The sequence below is a fragment of the Ornithorhynchus anatinus genome, chromosome 10 (genome assembly GCF_004115215.2).
Source record: "Ornithorhynchus anatinus isolate Pmale09 chromosome 10, mOrnAna1.pri.v4, whole genome shotgun sequence".
NCBI lineage: Eukaryota > Metazoa > Chordata > Mammalia > Monotremata > Ornithorhynchidae > Ornithorhynchus > Ornithorhynchus anatinus.
The window spans coordinates 39,386,254-39,413,448 of NC_041737.1; the positions used below are offsets into that span (position 1 = coordinate 39,386,254).

General features: G+C 45.5%; 1 protein-coding gene across 1 annotated transcript in view; it reads left to right on the forward strand.

The window, feature by feature from the left end:
- The window catches only part of MET (MET proto-oncogene, receptor tyrosine kinase), a 119,860-nt gene extending 102,445 nt beyond the window's left edge, over window positions 1-17,415 (forward strand). The window contains 6 exon segments of the mRNA NM_001242736.1: window positions 4,744-4,824; window positions 5,927-6,108; window positions 8,443-8,552; window positions 10,286-10,451; window positions 14,404-14,540; window positions 15,385-17,415. Coding sequence (NP_001229665.1) covers window positions 4,744-4,824; window positions 5,927-6,108; window positions 8,443-8,552; window positions 10,286-10,451; window positions 14,404-14,540; window positions 15,385-15,595 — 887 coding nt within the window. The 3' untranslated portion in view covers window positions 15,596-17,415.
- Window positions 17,416-27,195: the final 9,780 nt, after the last annotated feature.

Genomic DNA, 27,195 nt, shown 5'->3' on the forward strand with positions numbered 1-27,195 from the left:
GCGACACTGCTTCTCTGAATGAAGGAGTCTCCTTAATTTGATCCATGTAGGCAGCCCATCTGTGTAATTCCATTCCCAAAGTGAATTCCGGGGGTTAGAATTATCCAGTTGGATTCTGTGTATGGATGAAATTAAAGGGATATTTCTTTGCTAAAGCTTCACATAGGGTGTGCAAACCTGGCTTGTGAATAGGGAAGTTAAAGAACAACTGAAACCACTGACAGGATAAAAAATGATTAAAAACATGAATTTAGTTTCTATTCCTCAAAAACTTTGATCTACAAGCCAAATCAACAAGAGCGCTCTCTCCGGGGCACCATCACTGGAGCCGGCAGGAATGACTCACGTTTTTTCCCCACCTTTGGTATAGTGACAGCCATATTTCCACAGACACACACTCTCCTTTTGTTTTTATTCTATTCCTGGCCCTTTCCTTGATATCCTCCTTTCTCTGGGTTCCTGGCACCGCACTCTGAGCACGGCGACTGAGTCTCTGACCTCCGGGATTGAAGTAGTTTATGCTTCCTCAGACAGAATTTGGAAGAATGGTAATTTATAGCATCTTCTTGGTCCATAGGGCCATAGATCATTTCTGCTATGCACTCTCATTTCTTGACCCTCAGTGGAATGAATATCTACACTCAGCCAGCCACTCAGGAGGAGAACGAGTAGCTTCAGAGGCAGAAGCAGGGTGGTATATAGATAGAGCATGGGCCTGGAAGTCAGAAAGTCATGGGTTCTATTCCTCGTTCCTCTACTTGTCTGCTCTGTGGCCTTGGCAAGACACTTCACTTCTCTGTGCTTCAGTTACCTCATCTCTAAAATGGGGATTAAGGCTGTGAACCCTATGTGGGACAACCTCATTACCCTTGTATCTACCCCGGTGCTTAGAACAATGCTTGGCACATAGTAAGCGCTTAACAAATACCATAATTATTATTATTATTATGTGGAGCAGGGACTCTGTCCAATCCAATTTGCTTGAATCCACCTCAGCACTTAGTACAGTGCCTGGCACGTAGTAAGCACTTAACAAATATCATCATCATCATTAATATTATTAAATACCATGAAGGGAAGTTGAAACTTGCTAGAAGGAGGTGCTAGAATTGGAAAGTCCACTCTAGCCTCCTCTTCTTCTCTACCTTCTTCTTTCTCTGAACTCTCACTGAGTCCTGAGCCATGTTCTCTGGAACCTCTACAAAAAAGAAAATCCATCCATAATTATTTATTCATTCAGTCAGTCATATTTATTGAGTGCTTTCTATGTGCAGAGCACTTCGCTAAGCCCTTGGGAGAGTACAATGCAACAATAAACAGACAAAGCAATACTATCACTACTATAGCTACTACTGTTGAATGCAGAGCACTACTCTAGGTGCTTAGAGAACATACCTGCCCTTATTAATAATATTAATAAGAAGAATAACAATAATAATGGTATTTGTTACATGATTACTATGTGCCAAGCACTGTTCTAAGCACTGGGGTAGATACAAGGAAATAAGGTAGGACACAGTTCCTATCCCACATGGGGTTCACAGTCCTAATCCCCATTTTGCAGATGAAGTAACTGAAGCACCGAGAAGTTAAATACAGGCATTGTACTAGATCCATCCAAGCTAACCAGGTTGTACAACTGTGTTATACTGTTATATTTTACTGTCCCAAGCACTTAGTACAGTGCTCTGCGCACAATAAGCACTCAATAAGTAGGATTGATTGATTGACACAGTCACTGTCTCACATGAGGCACAACAGACTTAATCCCTGTTTTACAGAAGAGGTAACTGGGGCATAGAGAAGTTCAGTGAGTTGGCCAGTCACACAGCAAACAAGTGACAGAGCTGGGATTAGAACCCAGATCATCTGACTTCCAGACCGTTGCTTCACTATGCCAGATACTTCCCATTCTTCATAGACTTGAAGGGCTAATGGAAAGGTATAAATTTGGTCAAATCACTAAAGGGAATAAAGAAACAGTGTAGAAATAAGTAGAAATAAAAAGAGAAAAGTGAAGGTCAGAAAGGAAATACAAATAAAATGAGATATAAAAAAGAGACAGAAGAGGGCTAGGAAAAATCTTTGTCACCCTGGTAGCCAAGGATGGAAAACTAATATCAGCTGCCTGAAAAGGCACATGCTTTCATCATTTTTTTTTTCATTTCTTTCTTTACAAAAAGATCCACTATGAGCAGTTTGCCGAGAGTGAGTCTACTCACTATAGGCAGTTGGAAAACCAAGTGGAATAGGGAAAGAAACAGTTAAAGAGTGTTTTTAAAAACTGCATGTCCTGAAAAGAGCAAGGTCTGATGACATTCACCTTAGGGTACTTAAGGGATTAGCTGATGTTATTGCACGGCCACTAGTCATTATTTTTGAGAACTCAGGGAAGACAAGAGCAGTCCCTGAGGAATGGAAAAGAGCAAATGTTATGTCGATCTTCACAAAAAGAAAATAGGGTGATCCTGGTAATTACAGTCCTATCAGCTTAACATCGATCTCTAAAATACTAGTCCAAAATATCCGTAATCCCTGCACAACCACCCCGAAGAGTATAGGATTCCAGATGCAGCCTCGTGCTATGTAAAAAAACCATCATGCAGACCAGTATGATCCCCGGCTTTGGTAGAGCGATAGATTGTGTAGGCTAGGGAGGTGCAAAAGAAGGTTGTCAGTAGTAGGATTAGCAGCAGTTGTGATGGTATGTTTAGAGAACTGTACTAAATGCTGGGCTAAATAGAAAATAGTGGCATTCAGGCACTTCCCCTGTCCCTCAAGGAGTTCCTGATCTAGATGGGGTTCTTAATCAAGGCAAAGGCTTGGGAGTCAAAGGACCCAGGTTCTAATCCCAGCTGCCCCACTTGACTGTTTTGTGACCGTGGGAAGGCCATTTAACTTCTCTGTGCCTCAGTTCCCTCACTTGCCAACTGGGGGTTCGATCCCTCTTCTCCCGGCACCTTAGTGTGTGAACCCCATGTGGGACTTGATGTTTTTGTATCTACCCCAGACCTTAGTACAGTATTTGGCACTTGGTAAGCCCTTAAAAAAATCCCAATTATTAGATTATTGGCCAGGCACAGGCAGTGAATGCAGGAGGAGATAGGTCATCGATGTACTCCCCGTTCCAGGTATAGTCTTTGGACCAAACGGCAGCATCCTCGAACACTTCCACCGGCAGCTAGTAGCTCCAGGGAGTTCCAGGTCCCCATACTTTATGTTCCAAGAGTGGAGTGGAAGCTGAGCTTTTCTGCTCCATAGCCAGTGGAGAAAAGCACTCTAGGCCCCAAGAACCCTCCTGAAAAGGCCAGAACATGCGGTGGCTTTCTGGGTCCAGATTTGCAGCTCCCCACAATTCTTGTCCTTGGAATGCCCGCAGTCACTAGGGGACAGAGGGAGGCTGTTAGGGGCCTGAGGAGCTTACCACAGGGCTCAGAGCACACTGGGCCCTCGTGGCTTCTAAACAGTTGTTTCATTTTGTTTTTTGTTAAGCACTTTACTATGTGCTGAGCACTGTACTAAATACTGGGATAGATATAAGATAATCAGGTTGGATACAGTCCCTGCCCCATACGGGGCTCACAGTCTAAGTATAAGGGAGTAGGATTTAATCCCCATTTTACAGATGAGGAAACATAGAATTGCCCAGGGTCACAAGAGATGGAAACAGGATTAGCACCAAGGTCCTCTGACCATTTCCACTAGGCCACACTGTATCTCAAGTTCACTGGTCAACTGCTAGAGACAATTGAATAACTGTCTGCAAGGGTACGAACAGTTTTCATGAGGATGATGTGGACTGGTTAGCTTCCTCACACTCTGAAAACTGATAAGAGAAAATGGATTTCAATTAAATTAAAGCCGGAGAAATTGGGTTGGACAGAAGAAAGGACTTCCCGACTCTGGATGTGATAGCCCACTGAAGTGGGCAACCAAGGGAGGTTATGGGGTCTCAATCCTTGGACATCTTGAAAGAATGGACCTGTCTGTCCTAGATCATCTGTTCACCTGCCCAGAAGCAGAGAATTGCACCATTTGATCTCTTGAAGTCTCTTCTGGTTCTGGGATTCTGCGAGTCTAATAAGACTAACAATAATAATAACATTTATTACGTTCTTACTCTGTGCCAGGCACTGTACTAAGCACTGGAGTGGATATAAGCCCACAGTGCCTATCTCACATGGGGCTCACACTCTCAATCTCCATTTTACAATTGTGGTAATTGAGGCACAGAGAAGTGAAGTGATTTGTCCAAGGTTGCACAGCAGACAAGTGGCAGAGCCAGGATTAGAACCCAGGTCCTCCTGACTCACAGGCCTGTGCTCTATCCACCAGGCCAGGCTGCTTCTCAGAGTCTATAAATCATTATTTTTAATTAGTATTCATAGAGCTGGCTTTTTCACCTGTTTCCTTGCCTGGATAAATTTATTTTCAAAATCACAAAGGGCTATCTGGATATTAAGAAGAGAATCTGCCTGGCTTGGTTTTGCTATCCATAAAATATTTGGAATGCTTATTTAGCAAATCTCCAAAGGTTCTTGTGTGACCTGGGTTGTGTCTGTTCAAAGTAGATATGGCATCACCCTTCAATTGGCCATAATTTTGCATGAAAAATGTAGCCTTCATTATGAATGGTTGTACCAGAGGAATTTGGAATCCACAGAGCCCCTCGTGAGCTGGATGCCATTTCTGTGCAGTGGAAAGCCTCTCAATTAAAAACTAATTTACTCCCTTCTTCCACAGGTCATTTTGGGTGTGTGTATCACGGAACTCTGTTGGATAATGATGACAAAAAAATCCACTGTGCTGTGAAGTCCTTGAATAGTGAGTTACATTTCTTAACCGTGAGTTCCCCTTTCCCGATTTCTGACGGCGGTGTCGGAGCTAACTTTCAGGGAAGAAAGGTTTACACTTCCACCTGTGGAAAAGACCAGTTTTACCCCTGGAGAGGGTGGGCCAGAGCCTGAAATATCTATCCAGACCAAACTGTAATCTAAATGTTTTCTCCAGAAGAAAGTCTCCGACCAGGGTGGAAGGAGGGGGTGGCAGAAGGGTAAGAATTGAATTTGACTGTTTGGCTCCTAACATTTGTTTTGCAAGGGAAATTTTTGGAAACTATTAGAGGCACGTTGGCACCCACAGCAGCTGTGACTCATTCCTAATTTAACCTTGGGCATGACTCTGTGACTTTTCCTTTGTAAATCACAACTCCCCTTACCAAGAGAAAATGGACTGGGAGGAGCAGGAGAATAGTTTGGTAAAAGCAAAATTTTAAATCATTATTTAAGAATGGAAGTATATTCAAACTGAGCATTATGAATGTGTTCCCCAGAGCGAATGAGGAAAGCAGGCTGAATTCGAGACTGAGAAGTGCGAGTGTTTTCCTGCCCTCTGACTCTACCCCTGAACCTGGTCTGGAAGCTGTAGCTGCCTGTACCTTAGTTTCCATGAATTTTATTCAGGCTTAATATGTACCCCAGAGAGAAGTGATCCACGTAAATGAATTAAGGATTGAGGAGGCAGAAAGTAGAATCAGATGCCAAATAACTCCGGCTCGCTGTCGTTAAGAAACAGTAAGTCAGATTAGATTTTAGGTACCCAGCACGGATGGGTCTCGGAAACCACTCCCCGTTCTCGGATTCCCAAAGGTTGTTCCCTGCTGAAATTGGAGTGCTGGGTTTTCATCCCTTCGTGCATTTTTGCAGGGATTAAAAATTGAACTCCCATAGCCGTGTCCACCAGCACCCACAGGCCCTCCTTGGGGTGGGGGTGACCAGAACCGAGAGCAGATCCTGCTGACCCTGTGGTTCTTCAGTCTCCTCGCCTCCCCTCCCATCGGCCCTCAGCCCCACTGATTCCGAAACCCTTCCGACCTCAGCACCGCGTTGTTGGACTGGAGTCATTCCCCACCCCTGGATTTCCACAGGAATCACTGACATCGAGGAGGTGTCACAGTTCCTCACCGAGGGGATCATCATGAAGGATTTCAGCCACCCCAACGTCCTCTCGCTGCTGGGGATCTGTCTCCGCAGGGAAGGGTCACCCCTGGTGGTCTTACCCTACATGAAGCATGGAGACCTACGCAACTTTATAAGGAACGAATCTCACGTGAGTGTGGGCCCCGGAAGCCAGGACGGGGTAGTCTTCCCAACTCCAGTCGGTCCAGAGCCTCCCGCCTTCGCCCTGCTCCAGCTGTCAAGAAATGCTTGGAAAGGGTCATTCATTTTTCAGAGCACTGGCCATTGATCCATTCCACGCCCTGCCCTCGGCCATCCATCTCGGGACTCGGGCTCCGGTGGGGGATGGACAGGGCCAGATGGCCAGGGACGGTGGTTCTCGCCCACGGGAGGGGTTGCTGGCCCTCTGCCCAGCCTCAAAACCCCACTCAGCCAGCCCCAGAGGATATTAGCCGGCCCTAGTTATCACCTCCCAGCAAAGGGAATGGCAGGGCCTCTCCGTGGCCCGGCCCCCTGCCCTCGGAGGGTAATATCAGCCGATCCGGTCAGGGACGGCGGTCACCCGAGCTTGCTCTTTGCCCACCCAAACTTCAGGAATAGTCATCCCTTGAACGGGTAGAAAATGCTTTTAATTTTGCCAGCTCTTTTGCGTACTTATCTCTGACTTTTCTCACCACTGGAAATTGAGGCTTAGGGAGGTTAAGTGACTTGAACAAAGTCTCATAGGGCTAAGAGACTAAACTAATAATAATAATGGTATTTGTTAAACACTTACTATGTGCCAGGCACTGCTCTAAGCACTGGGCTAAATAAAAGATAATCAGGTTGGACACAGGCCATGTCCCACATAGGGATCACAGTCCTCGTTTTGCGGATGAGGGAACTGAGGCACAGAGAAGTGAAGCGACTTGCCCAAGGTCACACAGCAGACAAGGGGCGGAGCTGGGATTAGAACCCAGGTCTTTCTGACTCCTAAACCATGATCTATCCACTAGGCCATGCTATTTCTCATAGACTAGGTCTCTGGCTTTCCAGAGACCCGTACTTGCCGTTAGACTGCACTGCCTCTCCGATTAAAAATAAAAGAACCCTTTCCATCAGAGCTCTTTAGAGGAATAGAGAAGCTACTGGTGGGTCAGACCACTGGTCCACCAGCTAAGGACTTCACCTCCAACAGAGTCAACCAGATGCTTGGAGGAGCTGTGTTCTTGTCTTGCCCCCTGCCCCCATCCTTATTAAAATAACTGGTATTTGTAAGCACTTACTTTGTGCCAAGCACTATACTAAGCTGTAGGGTAGATACAAGATAAAAAAGTCAGAAACAGTCCCTTTCCCACATGGGGCTCACTAGCTAAGGGGGAGGGAGGTCCTTTGATTCCCAGGCCCTTGCTCTTTCCACTAGGCCTGACTGCTTTTCATGATTAAAATGGACCAGCTGACAACCATAATTTCCTCCTTTACATCCAGGACTTTCCCTCTAGTGACCCAGCATGGAAAAATTAACCATTAATTTATAGGAGAAAAGTGAAAGAGCGGGCACCTTTAGCTTTAGCTTGCTTCTGGAACAGCACTCTGCACAGATTAAGTGATTAGACAAGGACACTGAAGGGAACAGGCACACTCAGTAGTGTCCTCTAGACTGTAAAATCACTGTGGGCAGGGAATGTCTCCCACACTTTTGTCATATTGTACTTTCCCAATTGCTTCGTACAGTGCTCTGCCCACGGTAAGTGCTCAACAAATACAATTGATTGATAGTACAGTGTTCTGCACATAGTTGGCATCCTTCTGATACTGATGATAATGACAATCTATCAAGAGAAGCAGTGTGGCCCAGTGGATGGAACATGGGCCTGAGAGTCAAAGGACCTGGGTTCTTACCCTGGCTCTACCACCTGTCTGCTGTATGACCTTGGGCAAGTCACTTGACTTCCCTGTGCCCCGGTTATCTCATCTGTAAAATAGGGATTAGGACTGCAAACCCCACGTGGGACATGGACTGTCTTCAATCTGATTAGCGTGTAATAATAATAATAATAATAATAATCATGGTAGTTCTTAAGCACTTACTATGTGCCAAGCACTGTTCTAAGCATTGGGTCAGATACAAGGTAATCAGATTGCCCCAAGTGGGGTTTAGAGTCTTAATCCCCATTTTGCAGATGAAGGAACTAACTGAGGCACAGAGAAGTGAAGCGACTTGCCAAAGATTATATATCTACCTCAGTGCTTAGTACAGTGTCTGGAGCATAGTGCTAAATACCATTAAGAAAAAAAGCAATTATCTTGTATCTACCCCAGCTTGGAGTATAGTGCCTGGCACATAGTAAGGGCTTAACAAATGCCATAAGAAAAATAGAGCCCAGGTCTTTTGTCTTCCCGGCCCTATGATCGTTCCACTAGGCCCTGCTGCTTCTCAGAAATCTACTTGTGGTCAGAACTCGAGAGAAAGGGCTTCATTTGCTTTTGCATCTCTCCGTTTCAGAATCCCACCGTGAAAGACCTCATCGGATTTGGCCTCCAAGTGGCCAAAGGTATGAAATACCTTGCCAGCAAAAAGTTTGTCCACCGAGACTTGGCTGCCCGAAATTGTATGTAAGTATCAGTCCATCAGTGAATCAATGATATCAACTGAGCGCTCACTGTGTGCAGAGCACTGTATTAACCGCTTAGTGTATCCAGGCTGCCCCTTTGGAGCTGATGAAAACAGGAAGGTCACTATCTCCCCCACCTCACCCCGCAGTTTGCAGTTCTCATTCGGCTTCCGTTTCCAGTTGATTGGAAGCATTCCGAGCAAGGATTGGGTTCTCGGGATTCATCAATCAAAAAATTAAAAGAAAATCCTCAGGGGTGTAGGGGACTTAAACAGCTGTTCCTGAAATTTGCTTTTCTTGGTGCCTAATTTTGAGATGTTATGCTAGATTCCTTTACAGTAGGGAGAATAATATACTTTCCACCCTTCTTCATTGTTAAAGGAGAAGCTGGTCTAACCGACATCGTTCCGGAGAATGAATTGGGGTTTAGGGTAGTTGAGCCCCGACTGGCAGTCAGAGATGGGATATAGAGACCCATATTCCTGCCTCAGTACTAGGTCTGCTGAGGACAACAGCTTCCGATGGACTCAGGACTGGCCCCAATTTCTAGACTGATTTAGGACTGGTGGGTGATGGGGTGATGGTGGGGGGCAGAGAGGGGAAAGGGAGAGGCAGACCAGCTCTGTACCCAGGCTAATTTACGGAAAATTCTACCAGCCATTTGAAGTCCTTTTTCATTTAAATATGTTTGGTCATATGTTCCATGGGACTCATGTAAGACTTAGATAAAGAGGATCCACGTACAGATCCCCAGGCAAGCACATCTGAGGCGGGAACAAGAGGAATAGCCATACAAGGGAAATGGTGGCATGTCCAGCATCCTGTCAGCCCTCGGTGAAAGGATGAAAGTTGGTGATTGCTCTGTCCAGTTAATTAAGTATGGTATTATGAAGCGCTTACTCTTTGTCAACCACTGTTCTCAGTGATGGGAAGGCTAGAAGATAATCAGGTGGGACACAGTCCCTCTCCTACATGGGTCTCATAGTCTAAGTAGGAGAGAGAACTGGGAACGAGCCTTCTCCCTAGGCAGTGATTCATCCCAGTGTTCGAATCCCAGCCTAAATGCAACACTCTGTTCTTGCCAGCGGAGTTGAAGTACAGTAGTAATTAACTGCACTTCTGATTTGGAGCATAAAATAATGACAATAATAATAATGATAAATGTAGTATTTGTTAAGTGCCTATTATGTGCCAGGCACTGTACTATGCACTGGGTAGATACAAGATAATTGAGTTGTAAGCCCCTTCTAGACTGTAAGGTCATTGTAGGCAGGGAATGTGTCCATTAATTGTTATATTACACTCTCCTAAGTGCTTAGTTCCGTGCTTTGCACACAGTAAGCACTCAATAAATGATTGACTGAATGAATGAATGAATGAATGACACAGTCCTTGTCCCACACTGGACTGATAGTCTTAATCTTCATTTTACAGATGAGGTAACTGTGCCACAGAGAAGTTAAGTGACTTATCCAAAGACACAAAGCAGACAAGTGGCAGAGGCAGGATTAGAACCGATGTCCTCCTGACTCCTAGGCCTGTGCTCTAATCACTAGTCCACTCCACTTTCCCGTTGTCACAAGGATCACTCATTAACGGGGGTGGGTCAAACGTCCCTTCCAAAAGTTATGGGTTTCCAATAGAACACTCGCACGTCCAGAGCCGCAAACTCTTTGCCCTGATTGTAAATCCTGCTTACTCCGCTCTGACTAATCAATTTTGTCATTTCGATAGGCTGGATGAAAAATTCACTGTCAAGGTGGCTGATTTTGGCCTGGCCCGAGATATGTACGATAAAGAATATTACAGCGTGCACAATAAAACGGGAGCCAAGCTGCCAGTGAAATGGATGGCTCTCGAAAGTCTGCAGACACAGAAGTTCACCTCCAAGTCAGATGTGGTAATCAATCAATCAAGCAATAGTATTTATTGACCCTTACTGTGAGCAGAGCACTGTACTAAGTGCTTGGGAGGGTACAGTACAATAGACTTGGATAGACACGATCCTCCCCGCCACCCTCAAGAAGCTTACAGTCTAAAGGTTCCTTCCAAAGTACTCTCCTTCTCAGTCTCCAGCCCTCCAAGAGGGGACCAGTTTTAGGGCGATGATCAGCTCCTGGACTGTCTCTTCCCTGGTGGGTGAAAATTAATCAGTGGTATTTATTGAGTGCTTACTGTGGGCAGAACACTGGGTTAAGTGCTTAATTAAGTTGGGTTGCCCAGTGCTTGTCAAAGTAACTGTCCGATTGGGTGGGTTGGCCACTGCCCGCCTACCTTGGGACAGTAGAGAAGGGAAGGCAAAGATATTCCGATACCCTCGGGTCCTTTGCACTGGACCTGGTCATTTGTCAGAAAACTTGCTAGCTGACTTCAGTTGAAACATCTTTGATCCGTTGTATGAGATGCTCGAGAGGGTCACTGTCAACATCAGAATAGCTTCACGGGGGTCCTGAAAAGAGCTCTAGGGGTCTACAAGTAACAGAGACTGGGAAGGAGAACTGGAGCTGCCAGGAGAAGGTCTGCCTTCTGGGAGCCTTTAACTTGTGTGAGGTTTGAGAGTTTAGAATTTCTGGCTTGTGCATCGTTACAACTACCTGAAAAAACGTAATCTGCTCTGATCTTTGAGATTGGAAATGGGTATAGAGTAAGCATCTCCTCCTCACTGACCCTTTTATCTTTCACCCGGTCCTCTTTCCTACCTTGGTCTGCTCCTCTGTTTAACAAGTTATGTTAATAATAATAGCAATAATAAGAATAACAGTAATTGTAAAGCGCATACTATGTGCCAAGCACTGTTCTAAGCACTGGGTAAATGCAGGTTAATCAGGTCAGATACAGTCCCTATCCCACATAGGGCTCCCATTCATCCCCATTTTATGGCACAGAGAAATGAAGTGATTTACCCAAGGTCACACATCAGATATGTGGCGGAGCCGGGATTAGAACCCAGGCCCTTCTGATTCCCTGGCCCGTGTTTTATCCACTAAACCACGCTATTCTGGATTCTCTGCTCAGTCCTGGAAGTCTCCTTCCCTACTCTTAGATACATTCTAGTGGGGAACTTGGATCTTGGCCAGCATCCAGGGGGTGAAACATGACCCAGTAGTTTCTAGAGCCACTTTAACTCCTCGGATCAGGAAATCGCATATTAGCGTGCAACTCAGTGTTCCCAGCAGAATGACGGGGCTCGGAGGTTTCATCACAGCCCTGGCTCACATTCACTGCGGGATGTAGTAGAAGGGCACTGCATCTCTCTCTCTCGACCTAGTTTTCAGGGTGCGTATCTTAGACATGGATGGAAATTTCCCAAAAGTCCCCTGAATTTCAGTAGCACTAACATGAACTCACTTCCTAACTGGCTCAAGTTAGGAGTGTATGATAGCGGTATATTTTGTTGCATTTCAGTTCAGAAGGGCTAAAAGGTTAAGTTGGAGGTATACGGGCAGAGTGTCTTTTCCAAGAGATGATACCTGCACCTGTGCCCCCAGATTGGCTCAAGAGCCTGTTTGAGTGACACCTGAAGTGCTTAGTACAGCAGACGCTCAATAAATTCCATCACGTCTGCTCCTGTCAACATCACTCTTAGCTAGCTCTGTGGTCCTCCTGGTAAGGATGGGGTGGGAAACTCAAAATGCTCCTTAGCAGTTAGACTGAGGGACTGAGACCAGAGTAGGACTTGACTGTAATAATAATAATAATTTTGACATTTGTTAAGCACTGATAGGCATTGTACTAAGTACTAGGGTGGTTACAAGCAAATCATGTTGGGTATAGTCCCTGTCCCACATGGGGCTCACAATCTCAATCCCCAATTTACAGATGAGGTAACTGAGGCCCAGAGAAGTGAATCGACTTGCCCAGGGTCACACAGCAGACAAGTGACAGAGGCAGGATTAGAACCCTTGACCTCCTGACTCCCAGGCCCGGGTGAGCTAGGGAATCTGAGGCTTTAAAATAAAAAAAAATAAATAAATTATGGTATTTGATAAGCACTTACTATGTGCAAAGCACTGTTTTAAACGCTGGGGGATACAAGGTGATCAGGTTGTCCCACGAGGGGCTCAGAGTTTTAATCCCCATTTGACTGATGAGGTAACTGAGGCACAGAGAAGTTAAGTGACTTGCCCAAGGTCACACAGCTGACTAGCGGCAAAGTCGGCATTAGAACCCATGACCTCTGACTCCCAAGTCTGCGCTCTTTCCACTGAGCCAATATGATGGTCCTGGCTGCATGCCTAATAATAATAACTATACCCTTCATCATTATTATTCAAGATAATAAAAATAATTGAGGCATTTCTTAAGTGTACTATGTACCAAGCACTGTACTAAGTGCTGGGGTAGGCTTAGTGGAAAGAGCACGGGCTTGGGAGTCAGAGGTCGTGGGTTCTAATTCCGGCTCTGCCACTTGTCAGCTATATGACTTTGGGCAAGTCACTTACTTCTCTGTGCCTCTGTTACCTCATCTGTAAAGTGGGGATTAAGATTGTGAGCCCCACATGGGACAGCCTGATTACTGTGTATCTACCCCAGTACTAAGAACAGTGTTTGGCACATAGTAAGAGTTTAATAAATGTCAAAATTATTATTATTATAATCCCTGTCCTATATGAGGCTCACAGTCTAAGGGGAGGGATAACAGGTATTTAACCCCATTCTCCAGATGAGGAAACTGAGGTACAGAGAAGTTAAGTGACTAGCCCAAGGTCACACAGCGGGCAAATGGCAGAGCCAGGATTAAAATTCATGCTCTTTCCATTAGGCCACTAGCCAAGTGCAGCAGGAAATACAAGGTTATGAGATTGAAAATAGTCCCTGATCCAAACAGCGTTCACAATCTACCTTATCCCCATTTTATAGATGAGGAAACTGAGGTCCGGGGAGGTTGAGTTACTTGCCCAGGGTCTCACCTAGTAGGCCAACAACAGAGCTGGGACTTGAACCCAGGACCCCTTCAGTCCTGTGCTCTCTCAACTAGATGATGTTGCCTTCTGCCTTCTGGGAGAGGGTTGGCACTGCTAATAAGTGGGTTCCCACCTTCTTGCAAAATCGGACCAGAAGTGGCATTTTCCAGAGGAAAATTATCCTTCAGAAATAAGCTGAGCCCGGGCAGAAAAGCTCATGTCTTTGTTTCTATCAATTCCAAACTGGGACTATACTCCTGATCCACCTGTTGAACATTATAGCTACACATTGGAAATAATTGGATATTTATTTCTGCTCATAATGCCACATTGACAAAGCGCATTTTCCCAGTCCCTGCAATTCTCCCGGGTCAGTCTGATTTAGCTTGTGAATGGGTCCTTAGTTAATTGAAGGATTTGCATTTTCAAATCCGCCGAAGAACTATTTCAGTGAGGCTGGCATCCTGAAAATGTCATCGCTTTTGGGAAGAGCATCCTGTTCTCCATTCCCCTCCAGCTGCTGCCAAAACAAAGCCATGTTCAGTTGGGGTATTTAAGAGAAACATGTCGGTACATTGAACACGGAGGTGTGAATTGGGAGGTCTAATTGCACTAATTGTAGATAGCATTTAATTACTATGTCTACCTGGTGGGTGCATTGGGTTACTCTGCAAATACTCTGTACAATTGTTTTTATTATGTTCCAAATAGCCCAGAGATACCTTTATCTAATTCTTGTTCAAACACGCCACAGAGTTGTTGCCTTATTAGTCAAGAAGGAGCTGTGTTGTCCGTACCCGCCCAGTGGGTTAGAAACGGGAAAGAGAAGTTTTATCAAATGGCCAAGCCCATCTGCATCACCGTGGGACCGGTGAGCTGGATCCCGTTTCGGTTTACGCGTCCAGACACTTCGCTCACTGGCCCTCTGTCTTGCGTTGTTTGCATTAGTGGTCCTTCGGCGTCCTTCTCTGGGAGCTGATGACACGAGGCGCTCCCCCATATCCCGACGTGAACACTTTCGATATAACGGTCTACCTGCTGCAAGGAAGGAGGCTGCTACAGCCAGAATACTGTCCGGACCCACTGTGAGTACCAGTGATCCCCAGAATTCTCTACTGCTTGAAGAGCCTCCACCTTATTCAGTCCCGCTCACCGTGTTTACTACAGTGCCTGGCAATCGTATGCACCTAGCATGTACTGAACCGGCCTCTTCTGGCTGGTCTGGGAGGAGAGCGTGTGGATTAGTGGTTAGAGCACGGGCCTGGGAGTCAGAAAGATCTGGTTTCTAATCCCAGCTCTGCCACATTCATTCAGTTGTATTTATTGAGCCCTTACTGTGTGCCGAGCACTGTAATAATAATGTTGGTATTTGTTAGGCACTTACTATGTGCAGAGCACTGTTCTAAGTGCTGGGGTAGATAGAGGGTCATCAGGTTGTCCCAAGTGAGGCTCACAGTTAATCCCCATTTTACAGATAAGGTAACTGAGGCACAGAGAAGTTAAGTGACTTGCCCACAGTCACACAGCTGACAAGTGGCAGAGCCGGGAGTCGAACTCATGACCTCTGACTCTGAAGTCCAGGCTCTTTCCACTGAGCCACGCTGCTTCCCACTGTACTAAGCACTTGAAAGAGGACAGTACAACAATAAACAGACACATTCTCTGCCCACAACGAGCTTACAGTCACAGGTCTGCTGTGTGACCTTGAATAAGTAACTTCTCTGTGCCTCAATTGCCTCATCTGTAAAATGGGGATTAAGAGTGGGAGCCCCACGTGGGACAGGGACTGTGTCCAACCTGATCAACTTGTATCCATCCCAGAGTGTAGAACAGCGCTGGGCACATATTAAGCTCTTAACAAATACCATAATTATTATTATTTCTTTTTAAGTACCACGATTATTATCATTATCATTCTCTCCAACGCAGATTTGAAGTCATGCTAAAATGCTGGCATCCCAACGCTGAAATGCGCCCGTCCTTCTCGGAACTGGTTTCAAAGATAGCGGTCATCTTCTCCACTTTCATCGGCGAGCATTACGTCCACGTGAACGCCACCTACGTCAACGTCAAGTGCGTGGCGCCCTACCCATCCCTCCTGTCCTCGCAGGACGCCCCAGACAGGGTTGTGGACACATGACGACGTCCCCCTCGCCTTGTTCGGCCAGAGACACCCCTGTGGCGGTTCCCAAAAGTCAGTGTTCTTGTCCACCGTCTGTTTTTGAGGTCTGTATTTTTTATTTTTTGTCAGACAAAACCCGCTCCCCCAACCCACCCACCCGTGGGGGTTGTTTGCTGCCTACACTGCACTAGGGTAAGGGTTGGATGGTAGGTTATCGAAAGCAAGAAATTCAGCTTTTCCAAGATCCATTCCTACAGGCCCAGCCGCGGCCTTGGTTCAACAAGGCTGGCCCCACATCCGCTCAGTTCTCCACGTTCGGGGGCGGCAAGAGCCGGGAGGTTTGCTAGACCGGCAGTGGACGATGGTAGATCCCAAGCCGACATTTTGCCTACCGAGGTGCGGGGGTCGAGACACCCTGTGGCGGGACCCTGAAGGCCCGGGACTTTGCCCTGAGGGTCCCGCCAAAGTCTGAACTGCCGTTGGGCAGGTGGAGACCGTGTTTCGAACTAAAAATGTCCATGTGGGGTCGTGGAGGCTCCAACGCCGTTCATCATTAATCTTAATTACCGCGTCCATTAAGCAGAAAGGGAACTCTTCCACGGTTACCCGGTCCGGGGATAAAATCATAAATAACACGGTCAAAGCTGCCAACGAGATGACACGGGATGAATGCCTTTTTTAAGTAACCATGAGTAGTTCCTGTTGAGCCCAGAGGACTCTAAGTGATCTACGTATGGAAAGTATTCAGCATGGCGCATTCAGTCATCATCTGGAAATCAACCGTCCGGTAAGCAATGCTTGTTTGAGCTCCAGTTTCACAGGAGTGGTCGGTTTGGGGGGGTTCCCAGAGAATCTTATAAAACGAGGCTGACTATTCTCCAGAAAGAAAATTGGGGCATACGGTTTGTAAATATTTCTGCGACGGGCAGAGAAACCCATTCGAGAAAACATTAGTAGCCGAGGCTTCTGGCCTTTTAGAATGGAGTACTGTAGCTTTAGAGAGGACACGTGTGGGGTGTTGTTCCTGGGGACTATTCTGTGCTGACTACTGTAAAGTGCATGTGGTGTAGGATATTATCACAGGTTTTGTGGGTGTCGACGCTTAAAGTATTATATTTTTATAAAAAAAAATGTTTATTTTTAATGACGTGTATAATTGTTGGGCCACAAAATACTGCACTGTGAACATTTCCGAAAGGTTCTGTCGGACTCGGATTTATGATTTGGGATTTCAGAACCGCTGTTGATCGCAATAAAGCGGCCAATACCCTCTCGCCCCTCCACTGGTTGCCCCTGGCTTGAACCCAAGGATTAACTCCACGAGCAATGCTGAGGGGATGTTACCCTGAAGCTGATTTTGAGAAAGACTGTTCTCGGGAGACAGGATTAAAAAGGGAAGCTTTGAGATGAGTGTGGGGCGTGCCTACAGAAACACCTACAGTGTGCCACCAGGAGGTGCCCATTGCCGAGAGAGAGCGATCCCATGCCAGTGCGTGTCGGCAGACTGTGAAATGACAAGAAGCTCTGCTTCTGGAAATAACCCTCTTGGACTCGAAAAACAAAGTCGGTGGAACCGAACTCGTCATCGGAGACTTCCCTCCTGTACATATCTGCTTGAGAAAGCTGTGATGTGAACACCGTCTTTCTTATTTATGAACTCTTCCCTAATAAAGTTAACGCCGTGTCTAGGACACCTCTTAAGAGTATGTGATTCTTGCCAGAATTAAATGCTTGTCTATGTCTATACCTGCAAATGAGCTGAATGGTACTCTGAATGTTTAGATTTGTTGGTTGGATATAATCATAAATTCCAAATAAAAGTGGTGGAATATCATTCTTACTGACACGTGTTTATTGTGGGGCAACTATTCAGTTCTTATTTTACCAGCAAATCCGGCATCTCCTCATAATAGTAATATCTGTTACTATTTGTTCAGCGTTTGTTATATGCCAAACGCTGTACTAAGCACTGGGGTTAATCAGACTAGATGCAATCCCTGTCCCACACGGGGCTCACCATCTATGGGGAAGAGAGAACAGATATTGAGTCTCCATTTTAAAAACAAGGAAAATGAGATCCAAAGAAGTCGAGTGACTTGCCCAAGGTCACAGAGCAGGAATTCCAGAATTAGAGCCAGAATTAGAACCCCGGGTACTCTGACTCACCGGCCCGTGTTTTTTCCATTAGGCCACACTGCTTCGTCTCATCATTCAGTCACTTGTCTTTGTTGAGCACTTATTACGTGCAGAGCATTGTACCGAGACCTTGTGAGAATGCAATTTAATAAGATTCGTAGACATGATCCTTCCCTCAAGGATCTTACAGTCTCGTGGAGGAGCACACAATCTAACACAGCATCCAAGGGTGGGTTTGAGGGGTCCAGTGTGCTGCCCCTTTTAATCTTCTTCCTTCCCCCTCCCCGGGAGGCATGAGATCATTATTGGAAGCAGGAATTGAAATCCCCATGTTTCCACTGAGCTTTCCCCGCCTTCAGGAACTGAGTTAAACTGATCCTATCTTCATTTCAATCCTCCCTCAGCCCTTCTCAGCCTTCTGAGAAGCAACATGGTGGAGTAAATAGAGCACGGGGGCTGGGAGTCAAAAGGACATGGGTGGGTTCTAATCCCAGCTCCGCCACTAATCCGCTGTGTGACCTTGAGCAAGTTACTTCACTCTTCTGGGCCTCAGTTCATTTATAGAATGGGGATTGAGATTGTGCTCCTCATTTGGGACGGTACCGGGTCCAACCCAATTTGCTTGTATCCAACCCAGGGCTTAGTACAGTGCTTGGCACATAGTGCTTAATAAATACCATAATTATTATTGTTGTTTGCTGCCCTGGATCTTCCCTTCCTCTTCGCTAGTGGGGCTGGCTGTCCGATGTCTCTTTAGTTGGTCTATTTATGATTTTGTCCTTTAAAAATCGTTATCAAAAGCACCCCTTCTTACCTTCCTAACAGACCAATGGTGCAGAGGCAGGAGGGATTAACTCCTGGTCCATTCCCGGTCTGGGAGAGGGGATTTGGGGAATGTAAAGGTTGAGGTGCCCCTGATGAGGGAGGTTTACCGTTTCCATGGGGACCAGCTCCCCAAGATAACAGCTGTCAAGTGGACTATTAATAATAATAATAATACCATTATTGAATTTAAGTGCTTTCTATGCCTCAAACACTGTTCTAAGTGCTGGAGTATATGCAGATTAATCAAGGTGGACACAGTGCCTGTCCCACAGGGGGATCACAGTCGAAACAGGAGGGAGAACCGGTATTAAATCCCAATTTTACAGTTGAGGAAATTGAGACTTAGATAAGTTAAGGGCCTTACCGCAGGTCACACAGCAGACAACTGGCAAAGCCAGTATTAGAACCCAGTTCCTCTGACTCCCAGGCCCTTGCTCTTTCCTCTAGGCCATGCAGCTTCCTCATCGTGTGCAAAAGTGCTAGTAGGGTTCTCTCAAGACCATGCAGAGTGAGACTTACTGGTCCCAGTTGGAAATCGAGGACAAAAGCCCTCTGGTTTATAGATGAAAATGAGCACCTATAAATTAGCCCATGGCTTTACCATGGCGACCAGACATACACAGGGGCAAACATGACAACTTTTATGTTGCAAGAGACTCATTTTAAATGATCATGCCAAGTAAATTCATTCAGTTGTATTTATTGAGCGCTTACTTTGCCCAAAGCACCATACTAAGCACTTGAGAGAGTACAATATAACAATGGGCAGATACATTCCCAGCCCACAACGAATTTACAGGCTAGAGGACGAGTTTGTCACATACAAGAGCAGACTAAGCCTGCACGGTACACTCTGGGCAGGAAGGGCAATAACCAATATCACTCTGTTCTTATGAATCATAGGTAATAAAATTTAAGACACAGGCAGGACAATCTTTGGCCGGTCTAGAGAGGGGGGCTCTGTGAACAGGGCATTCTGCTTGGGCCTGGGGTCACCGAGGTGACACAAGCAGTCATTCGTTCAATTCATTCAATAGTATTTATTGAGCTTTTACTGTGTGCAGAGCACTGAACTAAGCACTTGGGAGAGTACAATATAAAAATAAACAGAAACGTTCCCAGCCCACAACGATCTTACAGTCTAGACAGGGAGATAGACATTAATATAAAAAAATGCACAATGCCATGCACGTTCCAGAGAGCTTCAAGAGCTTCAGTTTCCTGGTTTTGAATGGTTTTTGTTTTTTACAAGCTGGGTAATGAACTCTGTTCACGTATCAGCGATCTGTGGCAGTTGTTTAACCCGGAGAGAGGGAACTAACTGCTCCAGGCCGTTACCAAAAACCACAGGCATCACTTGCAAATGGGGAACAGGGGGAGGAGTGGATGGATGTCCTGGCTAACAAGGGATAGTTCAGAGAACTCCTTAGGCTCCCAGGAAGCCACAACCACACTGACGTTTTTCTCTCCCTTTCCTTCAGCCTTCTTTCTTATTTTTTGTAGCAGTTGTAAAATGAGGGCTTAATCGGGAAAGGCTTCTAGGAGGAGATGTGATTTTAGTAGGGCTTTGAAGGTGGCGAGAGTAGTAGTCTGTCAGATATGGTGGGGAGGGAGCTGTAGACCAGAGAAAGGACACGGGCAGGAGGCCGGCGGGAGACAGAAGAGATCATGGTACAGTGAGTTGGTTGGTATGAGAGGAACGAAGTGAGTGGGCTGGGTTGGAGTAGATCAGTGAGGCAAGGTAGAAAGGAGAGAGCTGATCGAATGCCTTAAAGCCAAGGGTGAAAAGTCTCTGTTTGATGCAGAGGTGGATAGGCAACCACTGGAAGTTCTTGAGAAGAGAAAAAACATGGACTGAACTTTTTTTAAAAAATGATCTGAGCAGGAGGGTGAAGTACTGAGTAGATTGGGGAGATACAGAAGGCAGGGAGGTCAGGGAAGCTGCAGGTACAGTAGTAGAGGTGGAATAGGTTGTTTTGGGATCAACATGATAGCGGTTTGGATGACGGGGAAGAAGGAGATCCTAGCAACAGACAGGACCCATCTTTGAGATTTCATCTCCATGTAGCTCCTGTGACACATCGGGATCAGGTCCCTTGTTGGCAAAGGCATATTAACTACTATGTAGGAGGAGAGCCCAGATCTTTGCTTTGCCTTTTACTCCAAAGTTTGTAATTTGAAACCACTCTTTTGTCCCTGCTCCATTCACACACTGGGGTCACTTGAAAATGTTGGGGGGCGAGCACTTCTTCAGATATCCTGCCCAGGAAAAAAGGCTGGCATTTCCAAGTCCTAGTCTAGTTTTCCCTTTTCCCCTTGCCTCTTTTCTCCTGTCTTATCATTAAATGCCCATCTATCAGAAACCTTCAGTCATAAACCTGTGAAATATTTCAGTTGGAGAATTGAGGGTAATAAAATAGAGGCCCGCACAAACTGTCCTTTGTTGTAAATTACAGCAGAGGTCCAGATTACGTCAGCCAAAGGTATTGATCAAGTCCCTGAGAGGTTTATAACAGCTATTGACTTGCCATGTGCCCCAGGAGCAGAGAACCGGGAAAATTGCAGAAGCATATCTACACTAATGAAAAGCGCATCATTAACAGAACCAAATATCCTATTAACCAACCTTGCCATGGCCTCGGGGTAGTTAAAGAACAGAAACATTTGAGAAGATCCAGGATGGGAGGTGGATCGCTGTTATTGCGGTAGTCTGATGGGCGAATATTTTCGTTTTCATTCTTCAAAGTGTTTGTCAGAAAAACCCAAGAGAGAACCGAGATAATAAGACGTTGATTCAATCGAATTTATTGAGCTCTTACTCTGTGCAGAGCACTGTACTAGGCGCTTAGGAGAGGACAGTATAACAATAGACACATTCCCTGGTTTGTGCCACTCTGGGAAAGAGCCCGCACATGTTCCAGACAAGGATTGCTTGTCGAGGGCAAGGTCGCACTCTGAAGTGACTCAGTTGGAGGGTCTGACTCAATTAAAATGTGCCGTTTCCGTGTGACCTCAGGAGAACAACGATAAAGATAATGAATCCGGGTGCCGGCGTGCCTATGCTAAAGTGAATCCATCGCTGTCTTACAAGGGCCGAGCGAACTCCAGTGCGGAGTCCTTCTGCTCATCCCATCTGAGGGCTGAGATCACAGCGGTGAGGGATTCTGCATCCACCCTGCCAAGCCCGTCCTTTGTCTCCGTCCCAGGCCGGCGGCAGTCCCAAGCCCAGACAGCTACTAATCCCTAGACCTCTCTCCTGGAACGACAAAAATGCATCAAATCTTCCTTGGCTGAAAGAGATCAACTTTGAAAAATCCGTGGCATCCAAACATGTCCAAACGCCATTGCTCACTGACTCCACAAACCATGTGTCTTTCTCATTAAGGCTCTTTTGTGGCAGTTAAGGGGTACGGAAGGTTCATAGATTGGATCATATTAGGAGACTTTTTTTTTTTTAAGGGACCTGAATCTTTTAAATCACCATGTCCCACCTGCCTTCTCCAGCTGGGTGGAAATTTCCATGTCAGTTTATGGGCTCTCTGCCCTTGTTCCCGGTCCCTCTCCACTCTCCCACTATCAGCAAGCAGGCCCATCTGGCTACACAGTGGCACAGAATCCTTGATTTCTGGGACCCCAAATTGTCATTTCATTCTTCTTATTGAGTCTAGCTTTTCATAAAAAATCTCTTTTTCCTTCAAATATTTTTCATCAAATTCTGTCGAACATATGCCATTTTGAAATAAGGCAGATTCCGTAACCATTAGAGCAAAAAAATGAAAAAGCACTTGGGGCTGCTATTTGAATTTTGTCCCCAAAGGGCCCCAGTTTTTTCCTGGCTTCAGGCCCAGGAACTTCTAATCTGGGCCTGATTCAAAAGTTTTGACAACGGTGAATTCCACTACGTTTTTCTAAAATTTAAACCGGTCTAAAGTCTAACGGCGGTTTCCATTAGGGTTTTTCACTGTGGTTCTAAGCCCAAACATCGTCATATTCATCCTATACAACAATGTTTATAAACGCTGAAAGGCAAACTCAGGGTTTGGGTTCACTCTGGTGGGAGAGGCCGTGGGATAGATTGATTCCTGGGGTTTTCTTAGACAACTATGGAAGGTTCAGCCACTGTGAGACTAGAATTTCCCAGCCATTTCTGAGAGTCAGCCTGATGGAATATTCCTAAATAGGTAAGCAATCTTAGTTATCTTGTTTAGACACCGCGGAGAAAGTAGAAGTGGATCAGCATCCCAGAGGTCGTGTCCCATCTCTGAAAAGGAGTCCTAGTCTGTGTGTCTGTGTGTCTGTGTGTCTGTTGTGTGTGTGTGTGCCCACTGAGGGTAAACCCAAATGGGTTATTATTATTATAATAATAATGATCTCATACTAGGGCATGTCTTAGGGAATTAATGACTGTCTCAGAGCTAATGGTCTTAGGTAAAGCTCCCAGGAATTATCCTTGCTTAATGAAATGCTGTTCGTTTAGTAAACTAACGTTGAAAATGCCCAAGAAGAGAAAATCTGGGGCCCAAGCCCACCAAGATCATTATCCCATAGTCATGTGTTTGGCCACTAAACAACAGAATAAAGCAGACCCATTCATTAAGTGCGGCATATGCTGACAATGTGATCTTACTCTTTATTTATTCATCTGGGAGGCAGAGGGTAGAGTTCCCTGGTTTTGGAACGATTTTTCTTGGATAAACAGTAAAACCCTTTCTTTCCCCCTGCAAGTTGATGCATGACCCTTTGACCACATTGGATTTGAATAAGGAAATAGATTGATAAAAGGTGGCATTTATCTGAAAAGCCCGTCGGAGCAGACATTGATGCAGCTCAGACTTCGTAGTTGCCCTTGAAAATGAAGGCAACTTAAAGCTTCATCCTGTGCAGTGAGTTGCCCATGAGCTCGTGCTTGATCCACTGACACCTCTTTAGGAAGTCGGTAATCTTTCCAACAAACATCAGCCGTCATTCGAGATCTTATGCAGAGAAAAAAGCAGGACCCCCTTCTAGCGCATAAACATGGCATTTCCTGAGTCTACTCAGATTTCTCATTGCCTGGTTCTATGCTTTCCTCATCTCCACCCTCTCTGCCGCATTACTGGAGATTGGGGATCATACAGAACAGATAATAAACACGCTCTCATCCCTCCCAGGGTCTGCCATCTAAAAGGGGCAATAATCAGACATAGATTGACCAGCTCACAACCATTTAAGAATGCAAGAGATGCTATTAATCAATTATTGGTATGTATTTAGTGCTTACTGTGTGCAGAGCTCTGTACTAAATGTTTGGGAGAGTACTACACAATAGAGTAGGTAGACATACTTCCCTGCCACAGGGAGCTCGAAGTCTAGAGGGGGAGATGGATAATAAAATAAATAAATTACAGTAGGTACATGAGTGCTTTGGGGTTGAGGGCAAGATGAATATCGAGTCCCTAAATAGTCAAGATCCAAGTGCATTAGTGTTGCGGAAAGGAGAAGAAAGAGGGGACAAGATGGATTAATCGTGGAATGCCACCTGGAAGAGGTGTGATTTTAATAAGGTTTTGAAGGTGGCTTTGATGCTGCTCTGTTATATATGAAGGAAGAGGAAGTGTCAGGTAAGAGAGGGTAAAACAGGATGGCCTTGTAGAGCACGGGTCTGGGAGTCAGAAGGACCTGGGTTCTAATTCTGGCTCCTTCGCTAGTCTGCTCTGTGACCTGGGGCAATTCATCTGACTCCTGTATGTCTCAGTTACCTCATCTGTAAAATGGGGATTAAGACTGTAAGCCCCATGAGAGAGAGGGAAGGTGAACCTCCTGATTAGCTTCTATCTACCCCAGTGCTTAGAACAGTGCTTGACAAATAGTAAGCACTTAACAAATACCATCATCATCATCATCATCATGTGGGCAAGGGATTAGCAGTAAAATAAATGAGATTGAGATGCAGGGAGCAAATTGGTGTTAGAGGAGTGAATTCCGCAGCCTGGAGCAGATCGGTGAGGTAAGGTAGGACGGGAAGAGCTGATTGAGTGCTTCAAAGATGATAATAAGGAGTTTCTAGAGAAGCAGCGTGGCTCAGTGGAAAGAGCCCGGGCTTTGGAGTCAGAGGTCATGGGTTCGAATCCCAGCTCTGCCACTTGTCAGCTGTGTGACTGTGGGCAAGTCACTTCACTTCTCTGGGCCTCAGTTACCTCATCTGTAAAATGGGGATTAAAACTGTGAGTCCCATGTGGGACAATCTGATTCCCCTATGTCTACCCCAGGGCTTAGAACAGTGCTCTGCACATAGTAAGCACTTAAAAAATACCAACATTATTATTATTATTATTATTAGATGTGGAGGTGGACAGAAAACCACTGGAGGTTCTTGAGGAGTGGGGAGGCATGGACGTTGTTTTTTTAATGACCCAGGCAGCAGTGTGAAGCAAGGACTGTAGTGGGAAGAGATAGGAGGCAGGGAAGTCAGTGAGGAAACTGTTGCAGTAGTCAAAGTGGGACATGATAAGTATTTGCATCAGCATAGAAGCAGTTTGGAGGGAGAGGAAAGGAGTGATTTTAGCAATGATGGGAACCTGTGTATTTATAATGAATATGAGTGAAAAATAGGCAAATAAATAAGTAAATAGCGTGATGGAGAAGGTAGGAAATGAATTCAGAAATGCCTCCTGGAGGATGTGGCTTTTCAAAAGGTGTATTCATTCATTCAGTCATATTTATTGAGCCCTTACTGTTTGCAGAGCACTGTACTAAACGCTTGGAAAGTACAATTCAGCAATAAAGAGAGGCTGAAATCTCCTTGGGGGCAAAGAAAGTATCTACCATTTCTATGGTTTTGAACCCTCCCAAGCACTTAGTACAGTGTTCTGCACACAGTAAGAAGCAGTGTGGCTTAATGGATAGAGCATGCATCTGGAAGTCAGAACCAGGATTCAAACCCAGACTCTCTGACATCCAGGCTTGTGCTCTTTCCACTAGACCAAGCTGCTTTTCGGACTGAGAAGGCCTTAGGAAAAATAAAAGTGCTCTACTAAAAACAAGGTTGAAAAACCTTCTCAATGATCTGGTTGGCGGAATGAGCTACGTATACGCGACCGCTTTATTCCACATCTAGAATTGAAACCGACGTATAGTGTGCTCCTACATTCAGACTCTTCAAAACTGACTCTCCGTTGCTCTGCCAGAAAAACTCTCCTCCCAACATGTTCATGGGCTTTGTACCCTGGGAACTCTAATTTGAGGGGAGACACCTCAACCCTTCCTCCCAAGTTCAACCCAAAGTGCTCTCCTGGACCAACCCCAGGAATGTCGAGTTTGGACCTGGCTGAGAGCAATGTTTTTCCAACATTATTAATGACTCTTTGTTTCAGTTCAGCAACTGGATTTGTTTTATTTCCCCAAATCTGTTCTGCCAGGTTTCCTTGATTTGATTGTGTCTTTATTATCTGCTGACAATGGAGAGTTTTGAAAAAAGGAAATGAAATATTAGTGGGGAAAATAGCCATTCTAGAACTGTGCTTTTATGAGGCTTTCCTTTAGTTCATTCAGAACTGTAGAAAGAGGAAGTCTCTAGTCTTTCTTTGTAATGACACTTGAGCACTTATTTATGATAATCTACAGGTCTTGAAGTGTTTTATAAACACCAAGTCTCTCAGAGATTTTTAAGCAAAGGTACCGATGTCCCTGAGGTATTTTGAAGAAAGGAATGGGGAGAAAGGTGGAGCACTGCGAAGGAGGCAGGGGTTGGGAGGACGAGAGAGAGGGAACCTCTCACTGCCACTGATGATGATGATGATGATGATGATGGTAGTTGATAAGAGCTTACTATGTGCCAAGCACTGTTGTAAGTGCTGGAGTAGATACAAGGTAATCAGGTTAGACACAATCCATGTTCCACATGTAGCTCACAGTCTTAATCAGCATTTTACAGATGAGGAAACTGAAGCCCAGATAGGTTCAGTGACTTGCCCAAGAACACACAACAGACATATGGAGGAACTGGGATTAGAACCCAGATCCTTCTGACTCCCAGGCCCATGCTCTATCCACTTGGCCAGAATGTTTCTCGTAGGCCACACTGCCTCTCATTAATTAATTGAGTACTTACTGTGTGCAAAGCACTGTACTAAGCAGTTGGGAGAAGACAATACAATGGACTTAGTAACACCTTCCCTGCCCACAAGGAGTTTACTAAATTCTATGACTCTGGGCACTCTGTTACTCTCTGCTGTGTGACCCTAGGCAAGTCACTTAAACTCTCTGTGCACCCATTTCCTCATCTGCAAAGTGTGGATAACTTATTCTCCCTTCCTCTTAGATTGAGCTCTATGGGGAACAAAAGCTGCGTCTCACCTGATAATCTTATTTCTACCCTAGTATTTAGCCCAGTGCTCTGACACATAAGACTGATGGATTCTCCTACAAAAGAACAGAAGATGAGAGGGCCTGAGTGAAAGAAATGATTCTGGAGATAGCATTTGGTCTCCCATCACCTGCACTCACTCCCCTTGCCCCATTCCCTCTCACCTTATTAAAACCATCGCCCCTGCCCTCCTACCTTCCTTAACTTCTATTTTTAACCACTCAATCTCCAATGGCTCCTTCCCCTCTACCTTCAAACATGCCCACGTCTCCCCCATCCTAAAAAAACCCGCTCTTGACCCCACTTCCCCCTC